Here is a 20321-nt window from a genome sequence, read left to right on the forward strand (position 1 = left end):
GCAATAAAGCAAATGTTGCTGTGAAAATAAATTAAAGATGCTGACTTAACAACCCTTTTCAATGGGGCTTTATTTATATTATGGGTTACTGAAAATGCTGCCAAATGATTGATACATTAATATTTTTAAGAGAGAAATATGCTTGTAAAACTTTCTGGTCTTAAAGATTAACTAGAGCTTGGCTTGAGCAATTCAGTCAAGGTGAACAAAACTGTCTTACAGCGCCAGGTGGAATTCACTGGGGCTGCTTGCAGACATGAAGGAAATGTGTAGAAAGGAGCAAGTTGCAGGACTGGATATCAGTATAGTTGTTTGGATGTCTTTGAAACCGTTGCCACTGTTGATCACAGCTTCTGAACGAGTCCTCTTTGCATGGCGTGACACAGACAGTGGTGGGAATTCAGAGTGTGGGGATCAGGAATGAAAAAGACACATAAACACACACTGCCTGAGACAGGAAAACTGCTTCTTTTCCATAAATGTAGCAGTGGGAAACATTTTGTTCTTCTGATAGGAAGTCACTGATACAACAGAGGTGCTGTACAGCAGTCAAGGGGTGTCAGCGTGCTGCATTTTTCTCAGTGTTAGTACAGCTGCAGTGGCATCCCTGGCTAACCATGGATGTTTTGTAGGCTTGAGTCCTCCACTAACAGGTTCTCTGTTTTTATGTGCTGAAGGTGTGGTCAGTAAACTCAGCAGGTCGGACACCGAGTGGCTGGTCCCGCTGCCGGACAGGCCCTGCCCCTCCAGAGGGTCTGGGAGCTCCCCTCTTCGACACAGTGGCATCCACAGTGGCCGTGGTGACCATCAGCCCCCCTCTTAAGCCAAATGGGGTGGTCAGTATCTACAGGCTGTTTTCTAATGATAGCAGAGGGACTGATGTGGTGGTAAGTATTGCAAATACTGTTTCTGTGCTTCCATTTGAGCTTTTATATTCTAGCTCTGACAATTTTGTTCCTACAAGCTGCCACTGCTGGTTGCAGACTGTCTTCCTGTCCTCCACTCCCATTGACAACTGGTCTGCAATGCTCTCTTCTGGTCAAAGAACCACCATTGCTTTCCCCCACCTAAATGTCATGCTTCTCAAGGAACTAAACTCATCACTGAACAATTCTCATGTGGTGTTGTGCTGTGGCAATGAGATGGGAATCAGCAGTTTTGTTCAGGGATGGCTAACGACCCGAATGAAACACTTCCAGACACCTCCTGCCAGTCCCAATGTTGTAGGTGAGACTGCAGCCAGTAGGTAATGGTTGTGTGCTTTGGATAGCCTGTGGACTTGAAGTTCAGAAGAAAGTGCTGTACATGAGTTCCCCTTAAAAATCTTTCTTGTTGGTAAGAAGTATGTCATAGTAAAGAACTGAAGAATACTGCAAGTAGCCAAGGAACTTCCTCTATGTTTCAAGTCTCAGCCTAGACACTATTAGGTGTCCAGAAATGACCAGTCTCAGCTCAGGAAATTTGCAGAGCTTCCTTAGAGTTATAAAATAGGGAGATGTGGGGAAAAGCTAGGATTGTGAAAGTTGCCTGGAATACTTACAACCAAATCAGTGCAAAATACTTGAATACTTCTTGTCTGTAACACTGTCTGTTCATTTTTTTACAAGTAGGTAAATATCTGTATGGGATTTTTTCCCTTCTTCCACCGCGCTCAGCTTGGAAGTGCTAGAGACATCTTCCCAGGTCATCAGGCCTGTCCACAAGCTTAAGCTGCCTATTGATGGCACATTACACATTTATTCCTTCCAGTGCAATTGGCTGTGTCTGGTTTGGCCAGTTCATCTCATTGAAGCCTGCATGGCCCTCCCTTTCCACCCACTCACACCTGCCATGCTGCGGACTTGTCTGCAGCTCAGGCATTGAGAAGTATCAAGTGCTCTCCTTTGTTTGCTTGACTCTTCCCTTCCTGTGTTTTTTTTTTGGCTGCACTCTGCTAGGTCACGTGCTGCCAAATGGCAGCAGATGTTACCCCTCTGGTGTTTTCTACATATTTTTACTTCTTTGGCTTGAGAAACTCTACCCACAAATGACTACAGCAGTGAGGTTAAGTGGCATTTCCTGCAAGCAGCTTCAGAACAAGGGCACCATTTCCTTTGCCAGAAGTGCCAGGTCTCCCTTGCTGAGCATAAGAGAGTTTCCCAACACACTATGGGTGCTATGGCTGTTTGAATGCAGAGCGTCACCAAGTTGGCCCTTGACTCAGAGGGCCAGAAGGCACATTCTCCTGTCAGTGAGTAAACTGACCCACCAGACACATTTTTATCACTCTGCCCAATGCTTTCTCCTGTACCCATGTCGAGAAAGCTTGTGAGATACACATGGGTATTTGCTAGCACACTTATCATGAAGTCATTTCCCACATTTATTTTTGCTTCAGTACCACTTATCCCAGAGTTTCTCCTCAAAGGTTTTCTGTTTCTCTGTTCCTGAGAATGACATTTGCAAGTTGACATACGCTGGTCGTAGCTCAATTCAAGACATCTGTGAGGCCACTGATGCCATTCATGGTCTTTTCCTTTGAACACTGCCCTTTACCTTTGTACTGGGAGAAAAATGAGTGCAGAGTTCCCAGTACACAACAGCTGCAGTAATGTCAGACTTAAAGGACATGCGAAACTTTGTGCCCATCTTCTTCTGGAGTTAATTCACCTCTATAACTCTTATTTAGTACTTATGGTGCTTGGAGCTGTGACAAGTTCCCTCTTAATTTTTACAGCTGTCAGAAGGGACTGCCACCCAGCAGACAATACATGGGCTAAAACCTTTTACTACATACTTCATTGGCGTGGAGGCCTGCACCTGTTTCAACTGTTGTAGCAAAGGACCCATGGCCCAAATCACCACACAGCCAGCTCCACCCTCAGAGCAGCCTCCCCCGCAGATCCGCACCGTGACCTCCCGGAATGCCTCTTTCCAGTGGAGCGCCCCTCAGTCACCCAATGGCATTGTCACCAGGTAGGACCTGCCACCCAGCTCAGCTAGAGGTGGTGGCAGAAAAAGTTCTTCTGGATGTGAGCTGGAATCACAGGGCTGAGAGCACTAGGCGGTTGTGACAGCCATGCTCCTGCATCCCAGTGTTGGTGGTGATGTCCTGTGTGGCCTAAATGCCATCTGGGAGGGGTTTACACACAACAATTGAGAGGGGATGAAGGCAGAGAGGATGAGTTGTTGTGAATGGAGGTAATTATCTGACAGCTGTGGTTGCACAGCCAAAAAGTTGTGAGATCAACTGGCAGGGAAGAGGCATCTGCATCTGGTAGTTACTAAGACAAATCCAGATTTGCAGAAGTGAGCAGCAAGGCAGATGGCATCAACAGTTTCCCTGTGAGTGTGACTGACAGCCATGATTGCCAAAACCTCCAAGAGAAAAACTAGGATCTGGTCCATTCTCTCCTCTGGTAACCAGACATACAGCCATTAGGGTGAAATGCATTGTTGGCTGTTACACTACTAAGGCCCCCAATTAATGAAAATCTCAACTTTCTTCTCAGCTATGAGCTCCATGTGTATATGGCTTGTCCCCTGAACCTGCAGCCAGCAGTGAAGGCTTGCAGTCCTGGCCCGACTGAGGTGAAGTATACAGGAAAAGGCCAGAGTGCCAACGTGTCCAACCTCGAACCTTACACAACTTACAACCTGCGAGTCGTGTCATACAACTCTGTCGGCAGCAGCGCCTCAGAATGGATCGGTTTCACTACGGAAAAAGAGCGTGAGTATGAGAAATGGTTCACTGGTCAGCAGTGCCTGCTTCTGATTCACAGGGCTGCACAACACCAACTGACTTCTCCACTTCTGTGAAAGATGGTGTCCCCAGAAATCTGCTCTGCTGGTCACTGTGCCTCTGCTCTCCATTCATTGAAATTCTGCTCTGGGGATTGACTGCTCATTCCTTCAAAAATACTTCTTTTCTCATTGTCTGATATCACATCCTCTGTCTTGGCAACCTGGAAACCTTTTATTTTACTGAGAATGGGCAGCAAAACTGCAGAACATAAAATGTTCAAGTATTACCAAAAGGATGATGTGTAGTCATAAATTTGTCACCATAAATAATCCCTGAGAAAAGTGGAGATCTTGAAAGAGACCTGATGATTCTTTTCAAGAACAATCTTACTGTCCTAATTCATGCCACACTTCTGCCAGGGCTGATGAGAGTTTCCCTTGGATGTCATCTGAACATTTGGATCCTTGTAGACAATGAAGTAAGAATTCATTACTACCTATCTGACCCCCACAGCCAATACTTTAAGGCCCTGTGGTGGCCTGCATGGAAATTTAACATGCAGGACCTGTGCCTACAGTCAGAATAGATTTTGCCATGAAAACTGAATTTGTAGTAGTCTAACATCAGCTTTTATTAAAAAGATCTATAGTGCTGTAGCCAGAATCACTCCATAACAGATGACTTGGGCATTTCACTTCAGCCCTTCTGTTTTACTGTCTGTGTCAGGATTTCAGCATCATCTTTCTAAAAATCACTTTTGCATCACTTGGTAGTTCTGCCTACTAATTACTAAAAATGTATCTGCTACATCCTTAGCTGAAAATTTCAGGTGGAACAACCCCAGATTTTCTTTAATGTCACCACTGGAAAAAAAGGAAAAGGGCCTTATGTCTAAAGCTGTGTTTTATTAAATTGCAAACTAAAAAGCTAGAACATGCTAATCATGCTAATCATGCTAATGGAGAAAATTCATTACGAATGGTGAGATACAAAGAATGCAAGGGTTTAAAAGCCATTTTTAAACCTCCACCAAGTCTGCAGCCCCCTTCTTGCAGTCTTGCTTTTCTCTGCCTTGCTGACCTCTTCACACCAGGTCTCCTGAGTCACTCTTGACTGTCTCCTTCCTCTGGCCTGGAAAGCTTGCTTTAGTGACAGTGGACAATAAGCAGCAAAGGGCAACTGGACAAGCAGCTTTCTTATGACAAACCAGCGTATACTGGGTATATGGCTTAACAACAAAGCCACAGGAGAGGACCACATCAAACTTAAATGAAGTCTTTTGTCAGAAAGCTGATGAGCCCAACTGACGAATTCTTCCTCCCTGAAGTGAATTCTGGGTTTCTTTTCTCTCTGCCTGCCATCTGCGCTTGCTTTTCTGAAACCCCATGTTTTCATGTATGTGCATGTGATAAAAGACAACCTTGGGCAATTTCTTAGGGCTTGCAAAAGAGTCCTCTCCTCAGCAGTTCAGTTCCCACAGCCCGGCATGATGAAATTGTGCAACCTCCTGTGTCTCCCTGTCACCCATCTTGAGCTGGAATTTCATGTACACAGTTTTAGTGTCTGTACCACATACACAAAGGCAAAGAAAGGGAGATCTATGTTTTTTATTTTAAAGATATGAGATATTTCTGCTTTCTCAGTGTAGAGGTAGGCATGCTACAGCAGCTTTCCCTTTTCTCCTTATATATCTTCCCCACTCATACACATGAATACGAGAGGAGAGGGAGTGCATGCAACAGGGAGCTGGTATCATGCAGAGTCTCTTTCTCTGCGCAGTATAACTCAGTCCTGCCTCTTGGCTAGAAATTAGCTGCTTTATTTTTTTTTTTCCATTCTTTTGCAGCACCTCGGTACATGGCGCCATTCTCCGTTGTCAGCAATTTATCTACCATCCACATAGACTGGAGCCGCACGTTTGTCCTGAATGGCCGCCTGAAGGAGTACGCGCTAACGGAGAGCGGGCAGCGCATCTACAGTGGCTTCGACACCGAACTGTATTTACCAAAGATGTCCGACAAAAGTCAGTTGCCATTTCCTATAGCTTGCTCTCTGTCAAAGACTCTGGAGCTAAATTACTATTCTTGTGTGCTCAGTTTAAGAAAAACTCTCCATAGCCATCCCAAGCTAAGAGCACAGGAGTGTACTACAGACACACTGAAGTGCATCTAAGTAGGTGCTTGAAACAAAAATCCTTGGAGCTCAACTTCCCCTTAAACATTTTAAATGAGTGGGTGAGGCTGCTCTGGCTCATTGTGAGGGTTGAGCTTCCCAAATCCTGGAGCAGATTCCTCCTTCAGGGCTATTCTCTAGGAAATTAATGGAAAACCCTCAGCTTCAGAAAATACTGGAACCTGAATTTTTCTTAAGCAAAACTAAGTCAGTAGCTCTTGGAATGAGCTGTGTTTTGAAATTTAGTTTCTCTTTCAGAAAATTGCAATCTTTAATATAAAAGGAAACTGTCAGGAGAGGGGGAGAAAGATAAGAAAAGAAAAAAACCCAAGAAAAAATATATTCTGTTTATCAAGTTGTTGTTTTTTTGTATTTTAAAGGATGTTTTGTTGGGGTTTTTTTCACTTTCCTGCAATGATGCTAATACTTATTTTTTTTTTACTCAAACATTCTTAACATTTTTGTATCAGCCATGAACGGAGTATTTAGAACAAAACAATGAGTAAGTTGAAAATTGACAGCCACATGTCATTGGAAGAGGGAGGATTGAGTAGTGAAAGAGGAACATAATTTATAGCAACATCATAGCAGTGACTGTGAGCTGCCATGGTTTGTACTTTAAAAGTTTAATACCCATTGATAAGGGACTATGAGGCTCTACTCTGGGTCTCACATGAGTTATAGAGTCATAGGATAATTAAGGTTGTGAAAGACCTTAAAGATCATTAAGTCCAACCATCAGCCCTACATCCCTGTGACCACTAAACCATTCCTTGAAGCACCACATCTACCCATTTTTTGAACACCTCCAGGGATGGTGCCTCCACCACCTCCCTGGGCAGTCTGTTCCAGTGCCTCACCAATCTTTCTGTGAATAAATTTTTCCTAGTGTCCAATCTGAACCTCCCCTGGCACAACCTGACCCCATTTCCTCTTGTCCTATCACTGGTTACCAGGGAGAAGAGGCCAACATCCACCTCACTACAACCTCCTCTCAGGTAGTTGTAGAGAGCAAGGAGGTCCCCTCAGCCTTCTCTTCTCCAGGCTGAACAGCCCCAGCTCCCTCAGCCTCTTCTCATAAGTTCCGTTCTACAGACCTATTTGCCCTTCTCTGCACCCTCTTCAGCACCTCAATGTCCTTCCTATCTGTGGAGCCCAAAACTGCACACAGTGGTTGAGGTGCAGCCTCACAAAGGCACAATCACCTCCCTGGTCCTGCTGGTCACACTATTCCTGATGCAAGCCAGGATGTTGTTAGCCTTCTTGACCACCTGGGCACACTTCCAGCTCATGTTCAGCCATCTGTCAGTCAGCATCCCAGGTCCGTCTCTGCTGGGCAGCTCTCCAGCCACTCCTCCCTGCCGGGGGTTGTTGTGGCCAAAGTGCAGGACCCGACATTCAGACTAATTGAAACTCATGCCATTGTTCTCAGCCCACTGATCAAGCCTGTCCAGATCCCTCAGCAGAGCCTCCGTGCCCTCAAGCACATCGACTCTTCCACCCAACTTAGTGTCATCTGCAAACTTACTGAGGGTGCACTCTATCCCCTCATCCAAGTCATCAATAAGGATGTGAAACAGGAGCGGCCCTAGCACTGAGCCCTGGGGAACAATGGGTTATATGCTATGCCTGTCTTGGCTTTTCTCAGACCTGCTGTCTCTGCTGCTGGATCATGGTGATTAAGCAGCACCTACAGCATTTGGTTTCCCTTGCTCACAGTATTTTCTAACCTTTTTGCTCAGCCTTTTTGTTTCAAGTGACCTGTATCACTGATGAAGGGAGTGCCATGACACCGATCATCAAGTACAGCGCTGGAGATGGAGTTGGTAAATACGTGAAGAAATTACCTAGCACCTATTGATTTTATGTTTGTGGTAGAAACTTGATGTGTCATGCATGCCAGACACGATGGCATCTCATTGCAGGATCAGGGGATGTGTCTTTAGGGTATGAGCTATGTAGGTCATGTACCTTTTTTGCTATGGTTGGCATTCTGTTTCTTTACATCATTATCAGCTTCAGATCCTGTCTCCAGATGTGCAACAGTTTTTACTTTTATTTTTTACACAAATATTTTACTCCAAAATATACTGCTTTTTTTCCTCCTGCATAGAGTCTATTCTCTTCCAGATTTTATTTCCAAGTTAAGATTATCTTGAATTCTAATCCTGTCCTCCCATGTTGCTCCTCAGTTTAACAATGAGGATACACATCCTCTCTCCTTCCTGCACCCCACCAACCACAGGAAGGGGCACCTGCCTGCTCCTTTCCTATCACCAACCAGCCAGACCCTGCAGTTTCATCTGGGATTTGTTCTTTAAACCAGTTAATGAAAATGTCATACAAGATGCTGTCAGGACCCCGTTTATTCCTTTGTGTCCACAAGGCCTTTGCCTGTTTTGTTGAAGTGAAGGAGTTGGGAGTGATGAAATCCCAGTCTGTTGTCAATTGAGTAATAGATGCGTACCAGTAAAAACTTTCAGGATTTTATCTCCTCAGTTTTCTGAGAAGGTTCAAACAATTTCTAACTGACATATTGTTGTTAAATAATTATTATTTTTTTTTTAATTGAGTTGCTTCTTGTTCAACTTCTTAAAACAAATGGGCCTTGGCTTTGGTTTACACAGCGTTTCCCTTTTCAAGCTCTCACTCCTGCTGAATTTCAGGCAATTCTGCTGTGAAGGCATTATAAAATGTTCCCATCACCTTCCACAGTCTCCTTCTACTGCAAACTCAATCAGCATCACAGGCAACTTACAGCAGAGGCTTGCAAACAAAGGTGATGGAAATTCCTTAGCAAAGAATCTGGATTCAAATTGTAGGATTGGAAAAAAACAGGAAATCCTCTCTCTGAGATTTCTTACACCTGTACTATGTATGAGCAAAGCCAACCAAGTGGGTTTTTTTTCTAACAGGTGGAGAAGGAGGAATAAAATGTTTTGTGTTGTTTGCTTTTGTATTAATTTATCATTCATTTTGGTTCAGACTTCCTCCCTCTTTCTTTTTAACTGCACAGGCCTGCCACTACACAGTGCTGGAGAGAATGTCCTCTGTCTGTACTCCTATGAAATTACCATAGTCATTTCCACTCTTCAAGGTTACTTGGAGAACCCTTTTTTTCTCACATTCCACCTCCACCACCTCCTTTCTCAAGAGCTGCTGATGCAGTGGTGATTTCCAGCCTGAGCAGCAATGCCAGAATTTTAAGCAGGGTCTCTTGAGGGTAGTAAGCTTTTTATGATAGCCCGCTAGCATATTGAACCATTATGCCACCTTGAACATAAGTGCAAATAAGCACATGACAACAAAATTACTTAAATTTCTGCCTAATTTATTAGCAAGGAAAGGGGTAGCATATTGTTAAATGTTTTCTGAAATAACACTCTCCCCTAATCCTTTCCGATTTTTACAGGTCTGATCTTGACAACACCTGGAGAGAAGGACAAAGCAGAGTCCAAACGTGCAAAATTCTACAACGAGTTATGGTTTGCGGTGCTGATGGTAGTTCTAGGTTTGATCCTCTTGGCTATTATTCTCTCCTTAATTCTTCAAAGGAAAGTCCACAAGCAACCCTATGCACGAGACAGACCTCCTTTAGTTCCTCTCCAGAAAAGAACATCACCAATGAGTGTGTATTCATCAGGTGAAACCCATCCGGTACGTTTGGTAAATGCAATGTTGTGTAGCCTTCAACCCTTCAACCACACACCATTTTTATTCCCATTTCTGCTGTTTTCTTGCACTCTTGGTTACCAAATGAAGGCTGTTCAGGGTCAGAAAAGGGCTGTCTGGTGTGTCTATGTATGCACAGACAGCCAGGTTACAGGTGCCTAGTCCAAAAACCAGCCCTATGGCACTTGATCTGCAGGCCTTTAAATGCTTCTGATGCCAAGGACAAACTTTGGATCTGGAGTCACAGAAAATGCAAAGCCACTGATGTCACCTGGTGTTAGCTGACCTCTGCAATCAAGCCGAAAAGGCCTTGGCATGCTGTGAGAAGGCACACGTGCGTTTCAAAGGAACCTTTCATATGTTCCCAACTCTCTGTTGTGGATGGATAACCAGAATCAATCTGACAGTCTGTCAGGTATGCATGAAATGTGCCTGCAAAAAAGCAAGACTTAGGGAGAGGCTCTGTTTCTTCATAGTATTTACCCACCATCCAGCTGGACTGCTCTAGGATGAGCTGTGTGCCAGGAAGGGTTGGGGGTGAGCAAGTGCCACCAGGGAAAAGCTAGGGACCTTCACAAAATGTGGGTGTGACTCTGTGCAGATAGAGCCACAGTGAGATTACTGGAGAAGTGGGAGGAGGACTGCTGGGGAGTGAGAAAGAGGAAGGCTTTGTATAACTTTTTATTTCAAGTTATAATTCTTTAAAAAAAAAGATAAATAAAATGTTCCACCAGGTAGCAGAGTGGCAGTGCTAGCCTACCCTTTGAGGAAAAGCATGACAAAAGGAATATGATGATTGTTAAAAGACTGAGAATGGCAGAGACAGTGCCTTCCATTTCCATGCGTCTTCCCAGGCACGGGCCGTGAGATGATTCTTCTTGTCACTTCTCAGCTTCTTTTTCCTGTGGGTGCCATCAAGCAGGATAGTGACTCCTGCATCCTTCACGCATTCTGTTCCTTCTTGTCTTCATGCCAAGAAGCTGCATCTGTGCTTCAGTGAAGGAGCTCTTGGAAACAATGGGATTTCCAGTGTGCCCCTTCTCCTGGCAAAGGCTAAAAGCATAAGAAACTACTTTTTTGGTATCATGGTTTTGATTCTTTTCCCTCTACAGTCTGTCATGTTGTGTTGTTCCTCTTGACTTTAAAATGCCTTTCTTGTTGGCATGCCTGCACAATTCCTTTCCATGTTCCTGCCCATTCTTTTCTTCTTCTTTTTTTTTTATTTTTTGTTTTCCCCCAGAAGATCATGAACTTAATAAAAAGGAAGATTCTACCATATATCAGTTGAAGGACTTAATCTGAGCAGTTAGAATATAACTACTATGAAGTGGCAAAATCACTTGTGTTTTACAATTGTTACTGAGGTCATTTGGTAAGGAATACTGGCTGCCAACACAATACTTGATGACCAGTTAAAAGTTAAATAAGTTAAATAAGTGCTCCATCTTTGTCAGCTCCCTTCCTCCCCAAATGCTGCTATATTGCTTCCCTTCACAGAGCTGCAACTAGTCCATACCCTTTGTAAGGAACAGCCTGTACCTGCACTGCACCTTGCCCTGCCCTAATGCTTTTCCTCCCTCTCTTTAATCCCAGTTTGAGACCATTGCTGACACATCTGATTCATCAAGCAGTGTCACTCTAAAAAGTTACACAACGCACTTTGAGGTAGAGTCACTAGCTTGCAGAGTTGCAAGATGTGTGATGTGCCAGATGACCCAAGGAGCATGCACGCAGGTGGCTTACATTGCATGTTTCTCCTGGTGTGCGAATGTCTTTTCCCTGCTCATGATAACTGAAAAAGGAAATCTGCCAACATCCCCTTGCTGTGCAAGTGTGGGCTATCATTCGGGTAGTAAAATCTTTGGACCTCTGCCTGTTGCCTACTTTAAAAAAATTAAAAAATAGGGAAAGGAAAAAAAAAAAGACATTGGGGAAGTCCTGTTCTAAAGGATTGATTGGGTTTTTTTTCTTTTAAATTGTATTATTGGTCTGCAAGAGGGAAAGGTCCATTGTCTGGGTTTTTTTCTTCTCTTTATAACTGTACATGATTTCTTTGTTCTCTTCCACTCCTGTTTTGTTGTGGTGTTTTTTTTTCAGACAAAGTGTTTAAGACCATGCCCTTTATTTTTTATTTAGTATGTTTGTGTCTTCCTCATAGGGGCTGGCAGATACAAAAATTCCAGGAGCTGGTTCTCCCACGAGCAATCGCAGTGTTCACGTTGGACCTAGGGCAAGGAGGCCAAGCCAGCTAAGTCGCACATTTTCCCAAGCCTCTCTTCATCGCAGTGTCAGCCAGCTGCTCGACCTCTATGACAAAAAGTCTCTTGTTGAAGAATCCCCTTGGGATGCCATTATTCGCAATCATCGCACTCCTGGCCGTGGCTTGGTAAGGACTCTGTTCCTCTCCTCACTCTGTGAACATGAGCTGCCAGTGATTTCTCTGTTCTGTAAGAATTATGAAAAGGTCTAAATATGTAAAGCTGCTAGAGAGACAGCCAAAACACCTGGGAGGACGTGGTCAGAGGACAGAGCCTCAAAATCCTTCCTGCATACCACTCACTTCTGGAGCCACAGGTGGTCACAGACTGCTCTTACAGAATGGGAGGGGTTCACAGGCATCTGTCTATGGTTTCCATAGTCTACCAGGGATATGCACCTTGAAGAATTCCCTGCATTTTATTTTTTTTTTTGCAAGGCTTTTTTTATCTCTGTGCATTTCAGCAAACATACATGTGTGAAGAGGGATGTCATGGCATCCTTCACACATTGAGAAGCTTGTGTTATAGCAATTCCTGCTCTGTAACCTTAGACTCAAGTGCTGACAAGACCTACTCTATGTCTTCTGCTCAGTCATGACCCAGACATCATGCAAATGCTGAAATCTTCTAGCGTTCATGACAAATTACTTCAAACTGCCCACATGGAACTAGAAAGATGTTGGCAGGGGGGTATGCAAAATATCCATCTTTTAATATAGGATAGAATTGGCCAGTATCACCAACACGGATCTGAACACACAGATCTAAGAAGTTAAGATTCTCAAGTCAAGCACAGTGGCAACTACCCTTTGTCACCAGGAAACAGGCTTTTTTAACCTCCATGCCCCTTGACTCCCACCCTTCCCTGAGAAAATGTGTGGGAAGGAGTTTGGGGGCCAGCAAGAGATGTTTGCTCCCAGAAAAAGCTGACTAGAAAATGCAAAGTGATGTGGCGGATGGCCTGGCACATAAATCCAGGCAGCTTCCTTGGGCTTTCACCTTCAGAACACCAAATGGGTAGAAGGGCTGGAATGTACAATCATGCCACAGTACAGCTCTGTTGCTACCATTGCTGCCATACCTGCTTAGACCATAGCGGCAGGACCAAGGAAGGCTTGTAAGAAGATAGTGATACTTGGTTCTAAGCAAAACCCCTATAGGTACATGTTGATCTTTCAGAGCATGCTCAGCTGCTCATGAACTTAAGTCAGCAGTATTTGTGACTCACCCCTGAGCCATTTTCTCAGAGCTATCACATCCTTGTGTTTTAATTCCTTGGGGACTAACAGCCCACCAGCATGTACCCTTGTATGATCTCATTAGCTGCAAGAACAGCTTCCCCATGCTAAAAGAAAGCTCTTGCTCTATCTGCTTATCTTCTGCTAACACCATTATTTGGTTCAGTCTGCAACCTCTCCCATACACATGCTGGATGTCGGTATGTTGGAACTGGTTTACACAATAATCCAATCAATTTCAGACGTGGTAGGAGGAGGAGAACAAAAACTTCCTCTCACTTCTGGTGGCAAACAGCTATGACATCATGAGCTCAGCTGCTTTTAAAATCAGCAGCTTTGTAAAGCAATGTAGAGAGAGTCAGAAGAGCCTGGCTTCACATTTCCCTGAACCTGTCTCCATTCCTGTGTTGCTCAGCAACTCTCTTGCAAACAAACCTCCTGCAATGCTTTTCACGCTGTTCTTCCTTCTATTACACTCAGAGGCTGTCAACAAGTTTTGTTCACCCCTTTGTCCAGATTGGAAATTAATATATGGAATGGTTGAACTGGCCCAGGACACACATCTGCAGTAATACTGCTGGTAATCTCTTTAAGCTATAAGAACAGTTTATTTCTCTCCTGCTTTCAACTCTTTCTCTGGCTCCAATGCATTAGGCATCAGTGCAGCTGGAAGAAGCTCAGACCCCCCTTTAGAAGCTGGAAGAACAAAATCTTACCTAAATCACAGGTGACATGGTTGTTAAACAAAAAAAAATGTAAACATGTATTCTTTTTCTTTTTAAATCTCCTCCCCATCACACTCTAACAAATACTATTTTATTTGCTATTTGTCAGCAATATGTAGTAATTTATTTTGCCTATTTTTTACTATGAAAATCTTTTTACTATGGATTCAGGTGCTTGAATGCTTAGGTTCTTAGCTTACGGTGGGAGAAAACATGTAGAGAGCTAGAAATGGACTTATTTATCTGACTTTCAGAACTGTGGCAGGAGGAAAGAAAAATGAAAGAATCACTTTTAGTCTGGACAGCTTTGGCTGACATGCTTTTTTATTTTTTTGCCCATCCTGACAGTATGCAGATGAAGAAGATCTTGTCAATGTCATCAAAGGCTTCAGCACAGTCACCAAGGAGCATACCACATTCACCGACACCCACCTTTGAAGAACACATCACCTTCTCTAAAAAAATGGAAAGTGGGTAACTTGCCAAAAGCAGCATGCAGGGCCTTGGGGTGGGGGATAGGGCTGCTGCTTCCCCACCCCATGCCCACTGGTTAAAGATAAAAGTTTGTTGGGAGGAGATATGTGTGTGGGGGTAAGTTGGCCTTTTTTTTACCATCTCTTTGTATTGTAAAAACCATGTGCTAGCACTGACACCTCACAAAGGTAAGAACACAGTTTGAAAATCCTTAAGTATAAAAGTAATAGAAGACTGTGAAGGCAGAGGCTCTCAACTTCGTCACTCATCCAACTTTCCCAACTGAGGAGGGTGGTGGGTGTGGGAGGGGGCAGCACGTTTGGTAAAGTCAAGTCTTTCACCTGTCCAAAAAGCAGCATGCTGCTAAAAGAGGCCTTCATGGCAGGACAGCCGTGTCTTTTCCTGGCCTGACAAAGTTCCATCACAAAATTATGTTCATGTAGAGGTGAATAAACTGCAAATGTAGGAATTCTTATGGAGTTGCTTTAAACCTTTGTTTTATCTCAATCCCTCTTCCCCACCCTCTCAGCTCAAGTTTAGAAAAAAAAGCCATTAATGCTTAACTCCAAAAGCATGTGTTTTCAGAGGTAGAAAACCTCCTAGCCTACTTCCTATTAAACACTTGCTGTCACAGCCTTCCCTTTTGCTTATATATTACTACTCTACCAGCAATAAAATTTGTTCACCATCCACAGTAAACCAGGAGCAAGCAGCAAGCAGTCAGTGCAACATTGGTAGGAAATAATATGTCAAGGCACTTATAATTGAGAATTACTACACCATGACAGTACACCTACTCCCATATTCATCTCTGTCCTTTTTTCAGAGAAAGTGACAAGGAAGCCCTCAAGAGACTGCCAGTTCTGTGTATTCTGCAAGCATATTTTTATGTGTGCTCTCAGTCACAATCAGCAAAACCCATCATCTGATACCACACATTTTCAGAAAGCACAAGCAACATTCCTCTGGCAATTTATTTGGACTAAGAGGCAAAATAATATGCTATTTTGAACATCTTCCTCCTTAACCTGCACAAAACATTTCAGATTTCAGACAGCAGCATACAAAGCAAAGATCCCATTCATAAAACAAGATGATAGTTGCAGCCCTGTGGATTAGGCAAAATCCAGCCAAGACAGCAGCAGCTCTGCCGAGCAACATGTGGCTGTCTCTAAAAGGCATGCTCCACTGAGCAACCGGATATTCCTTTAGCACCCTTCCTTTCCCCAAAACAAAAATAATCCAAACATATCACATGCCTGACCACATTTACACAAGAACACAGTAACAATGGTTTGGACTAAGTACCGTACTATATTTTGGAGCATTACATAAAGCCACACGCTGATGTGGACAACTCTTCAAAGGTTTGGCAGCAGCCAGGTACATTCTTACAACCTTACAATTTCCATTCTATCAGAAGGAAGTCCCATTTAAGACACCACCCATAACGCACAACGTTATGCCTGCTACCAGCCAGAGGGCACCTGTACCTCATCCTGGCCACCAGTCACAGTTTCACAAGCCATAGTCTTGACAGGACGAATCATTCTTTCTGTGACGTGGTGAAGCAGCTGTCTTTGTAGGCGAGGGAGAAGCTGCACCAGGTAATTCAGGCCCACCTTCAGCAAGGACTGGCGCAGAAGCCAGGAGAGGCACTTTCTTTCTTCCCAGAAAGCCAGCTCCTTCAAACCCCATTTTCTTTCTGCTTTCTGCTTTGGCTTCACTCTCCTCTTCTGGTCCTCTTCTTTTGAGATCCACAGAACTCTCTGGCAGACGGTGAACTTCTGTACTGCAACACCCACCTGCATCTGTCACACCCATGCCTCGCACTTCAAGTGCTGTTGTGAGGGCTGCCTTTCTCTCAGCTGCACTGCCTTCAGCTGTTGCCTTCCTGGCCTCTGTCTGGTTTGAATTCCCATTTGCAGCAGCTGCCTTTTCTGTTGGGCTTTTGCTGGCTAAATTAAAAGCCTGGAAGTCCCGGTAACTATGAAAACTCTCCGTCCGCCTTGCTCTTGCCAACAGGGGGCTTTCTCTGTATGGCCGCATGGAACCATACGTGGCTGTTTCATGGATTGTTTCGTGGTGCTGCAATTGGAGGCTTCAAGAAAGAAAAAGAACCAAGAACAAGAAGAGCAGATGTTAGGCTGAGAACAGCAGCTAATTCTTCTGCACACACTGCCCCCACCCACCGCTGCAACAGCAATATACCCATCACAACCCCCTCCCAAGGGCATTCAGATCACTTCCTTCAGATTCTCATAGGATATTTTAATCTACACACATACAAATCAACATAAATTGAGGAGTATATCTGCACAGTTCAAGACACTTAGGGCATGGATTTAGGGGCTCAGCTACAGAATTCAGGTCACCAAACCCCTCTTTGCCTACCTGAAGGGTAAAACTTTAGGTGTCTGCAGCCAGCGCCACTCTTGGTGGACTTACCTGGAATTAGATTCCCGAAGCCGGTTTGGCTGAACAACTGAGGTGGCAGGACTGATATTGGGTGTGGCACAGCGAGAGGTACTCAGGTCACACTGGTCAAGCAACTTGAGCAGCTCCTCCTCTGTGGGGCCGCCAACATCTGAAAGAGACAGTTCTTAGTGCCCAAGTCTAGTTACCATAGTCATGCACATGTGAGGACAGAAAAAGAACCACACCACAGTCCCGGCATAGCACAACTTACCTTTGTCTTCACTTTTATTAACCATATCCATAGCTGTGGTCAGGTCCCACATCTGGATGCTGCCATTTGAATGCCCAGTGAAGAGGTAGCGGCGTGGCCGGGAGCCCATTCTGCTGGACCCCTCACATTCTCGCACAGTAAATGATGAGATGGTGGTGCAGTCAACTGCCTGGATCTCACAGATCCTACAAGAAGAGAACCCCCGACTTACCAAACAATGCACATGGACGAAGTTTGGCCAGGAAAGTCAGTTCTGTTCTGATTTTCTGAGAAGACACCAAACTTGCCATCAGAAGATGATTTTTTTTTTTTTCCCAGAGAAAATACCTTCCCCTGCACAACTGGCGTGTTGCTCAGCAGCAGACAGTACTTTCCCCCCCCCAGCCCATCTGCAGTCTTTCTACTTGTTTATTTTTATTAGGGAACACCCATATGTCAATGTCTCTTTTCAGTTTGCAGTGATTAGAAACCTAAGGCTCTCACAAGAATGACAGCAACTAGCACCTTCATGTGCTAGACACTCTAGGAAACTAACCTGCAGATTATTAATCTGCAGGTTAATTATTAATAATCAAAATATTATTAATCTTTTAATTACATAAAATATATGCAAAAAACCAATTTATGATAAATCCAAGGTTATCTACACAGATAACTTTTGTCTTATGAGAACTACAATATCGCTTGACACGGCAGACCTCCACCACTCTTTTCCCTTTATTTTAGAAGCTTATGTGGGGAGGGAGAGGAAAAGGACACCCAAACGCAAGCTGCCAAGCTAGACTCCACACCAGAACCTCACATATTCTGGGTAACTTGTTTTATTTGCCCCTTGTGTATTGAGGTTTTACCCAAGAAGTGCCAAAGTAAGTAAATTAATAAAACTCTCCACTACATACAAATCTAGCCTGAGTAAGAAAAAAAAAAAACACCTCAGTAATTCACAGGGCTTGTGCTCAAATCAGACACCAACAGTGTTAAGGCATCAACATTTTCACCCAGATAAAACGTTATTAGGCAAAAAGTGCAAGAACAAGAAGCACAGATCTGAGATGCACCATCTTTTCTGACTTCTTGCCATCTTACTAGCCTAACAAAAAGAAAGGGAGTTGTGGTTATTTGGCAACCTTTTTACTACATTGGCAGCAACGCAGTAGCATATTATAAAGTCAGGCCTAAGGAAATAATTGTATAGCTGACCTAGAAGACAGTCTATCAGTTTTAAAGGTTCTAATATCTTAAAAGACAAGTGAAAAGGAAGGGAGAGACTGCTTCCCTGCCTACCTTTGTGGGCAGCATAATCCCTGCCACCAGCAACTTCAGTATTATTGTTAGCATGGTACTATGGCTGAGAGTTACATATTCCATAGAGGCACATAAATGCTTGTTTTGTGAGCTCAGCGGACAGGTCATCATGAAGTGAGCCTCTAATACCACATTTTTCAAAATGCCATTTGGCTTCTGGGTTTTAGTAGATTAACAGTTCTGTTACTAACACACAAGCTAGAGCTCAGCCAGAACTGTCAAGCACATAAGAGGCTTGCTAAGTTGCAACTACGTGCATCCCCAAAGGATGTGAGACCCTGCCACCTGAACAATCCTGCTTCCTTCTGGCCTAAAACACTAAACATGGAGGTACCTTTTCCCAGTAGAAGACAGCCTTACAAACAGCTTATTAGTGATGGGAACAACTTTTTGGATAAACACCTGTTGATCATCACGTTCACCAAAGGGTCCTAGAGGAAAAAAAGAAAGATCACTTTTTTTGTTTGTTTCAGTTCCCTCACCCTTCTGCCCACACAGTCCAGAAGACCCAAACTCGTATTAGCATGACCACTGCAATTATAAAGCATGAGGACCAGGGAACCAATAATAACTAATATCTAGAAAAAGCCATCCAATTATTAGAAACCTCTACCGATACCAATCTCTTTTGTTCTCTTGTCTAAAGGACACCTATTCTCAAGTTTCTTGCACGTTCCTGGAGGAACTACTGTGTCAGTACAAACCCTACTTTAGGCCTCTATAATAAGTACTTTATTATTTTGTAGGCCCTAGATGTCTAGAGCCTTAATCGGATTTCTTGCCATAGTACTGACCCCGCCCTGTGTTCACAGGCCATCCTATTCATCAAAGGTTTATTTGCAAGACTCAGACCACAAAGGAACCTAGACTGCCTATATGTAGTGACACGTATTCCTTCCGTACCTTGCTACAGCAATGTGCTAGCACCATTTCCCTCTGCACTTTCAAGGCTTAAATAAACTTTGTCACAACTTCAAAGTAATTTAAGAATTTTTCACATGTGCCTCATTTAACTCTGACAGTTAATTGGAATTTGCAGTAGACCCAAACCCTGCTATGCTGTTCATCTGCTTCAGTAAAAGTCTCTTGTGCTTTCTGTTATTCTCTAGTTAAACCAAAAGTGAAACGCTACATCAGTTTGCTCAAAGAAGAGATTTAGTATCTGTGTTCAAAAGGCTATCCTCCTTTTTCCTCACCTTCAGATAAGCCCTTTTAACTGTACTCTATACAGCCTAAATAGTGAGTATTTCCAGGTGAATCTTACAGCTCACTGCCATCTTTTCAAGGGGAAAGCAGTATATAAGACCTTACACCCATCAGCTGACTTGTATATTATAGGGCTTAAGGTCTGTTAAACCTTTATGAGACCAGTGAATGTACAGCGAATTCGAGAGACATCCTACCAATGTCATTTCCAGAACAGTAACTGCCATGACTCTCTGCTTCCTCCAGAGATAAGATTTTGAAAGATGCGAGAGGTGTTGAGCCTGGCTGAGTTGAAATCATGCCCCGGAACCGAGTCACCGTCCATGTCCGTACATGGTTGTTATCGGCACAAACTAAAAAGGAAAAAATGTACAATAACGTTAACAAGGGATGACAAAACTTCTGACATAAACTTCTCTAATGATTTCTCTATCATAGTTTTTCAAGACTGAGAAATCAGGCAGAATTTAGTCAATGTCACTTCATGTAGCAACTCCAGACAATTATCTAACAGTCTACAAATTGTTGCTGATGTCCTATTTTTCCATAAGATTTGTCTCCTCACTCAGAAATTAGAGAAACAAACTAAGGTGGGTGAAACACAACACTAAGGTCTAGCTGAGTCAGCACTAGTAGCCCACAGCACACTTCAGTCCTCTGTGTGCAGACGCTACAAGACATGTCGTGAGAGCAGACTGGTAGCAGAACCCTCATCCTGTAACAGTGCTCTTCTACTTCATTCATCAGTTACTCAGGTATCTACATACAGATGAGCCCTTTCCTGGCACTGTGGGTTTAGCACCAAGTTGCACAGGAACAGATGATCTCTCTGGGCTGTTTGTTTGCAATAACTGAATA

At 43.6% G+C, this 20321-nt stretch overlaps 2 protein-coding genes across 3 annotated transcripts in view; one reads left to right on the top strand and one right to left on the bottom strand.

Moving 5' to 3' along the window:
• Positions 1-14227, top strand: part of USH2A (usherin) — a 388839-nt gene extending 374612 nt beyond the window's left edge. The window contains exons 64-71 of the mRNA XM_051613556.1: positions 678-887; positions 2717-2955; positions 3492-3709; positions 5571-5747; positions 7639-7722; positions 9309-9553; positions 11727-11954; positions 14138-14227. Coding sequence (XP_051469516.1) covers positions 678-887; positions 2717-2955; positions 3492-3709; positions 5571-5747; positions 7639-7722; positions 9309-9553; positions 11727-11954; positions 14138-14227 — 1491 coding nt within the window. The remainder of the gene's footprint in view (positions 1-677; positions 888-2716; positions 2956-3491; positions 3710-5570; positions 5748-7638; positions 7723-9308; positions 9554-11726; positions 11955-14137) is intronic.
• KCTD3 (potassium channel tetramerization domain containing 3) overlaps positions 14096-20321 on the bottom strand; it is a 37105-nt gene continuing 30879 nt past the window's right edge. For both annotated transcript variants that reach the window (XM_051613558.1, XM_051613557.1), the window contains 5 exons: positions 19661-19816; positions 18592-18688; positions 16953-17137; positions 16712-16850; positions 14096-16364 (listed from right to left, as the gene is read on the bottom strand). In XM_051613558.1, coding sequence (XP_051469518.1) covers positions 15782-16364; positions 16712-16850; positions 16953-17137; positions 18592-18688; positions 19661-19816 — 1160 coding nt within the window. In that variant the 3' untranslated portion in view covers positions 14096-15781. The remainder of the gene's footprint in view (positions 16365-16711; positions 16851-16952; positions 17138-18591; positions 18689-19660; positions 19817-20321) is intronic.

The sequence above is a fragment of the Apus apus genome, chromosome 3 (assembly GCF_020740795.1).
Source record: "Apus apus isolate bApuApu2 chromosome 3, bApuApu2.pri.cur, whole genome shotgun sequence".
Taxonomy (NCBI): domain Eukaryota; kingdom Metazoa; phylum Chordata; class Aves; order Apodiformes; family Apodidae; genus Apus; species Apus apus.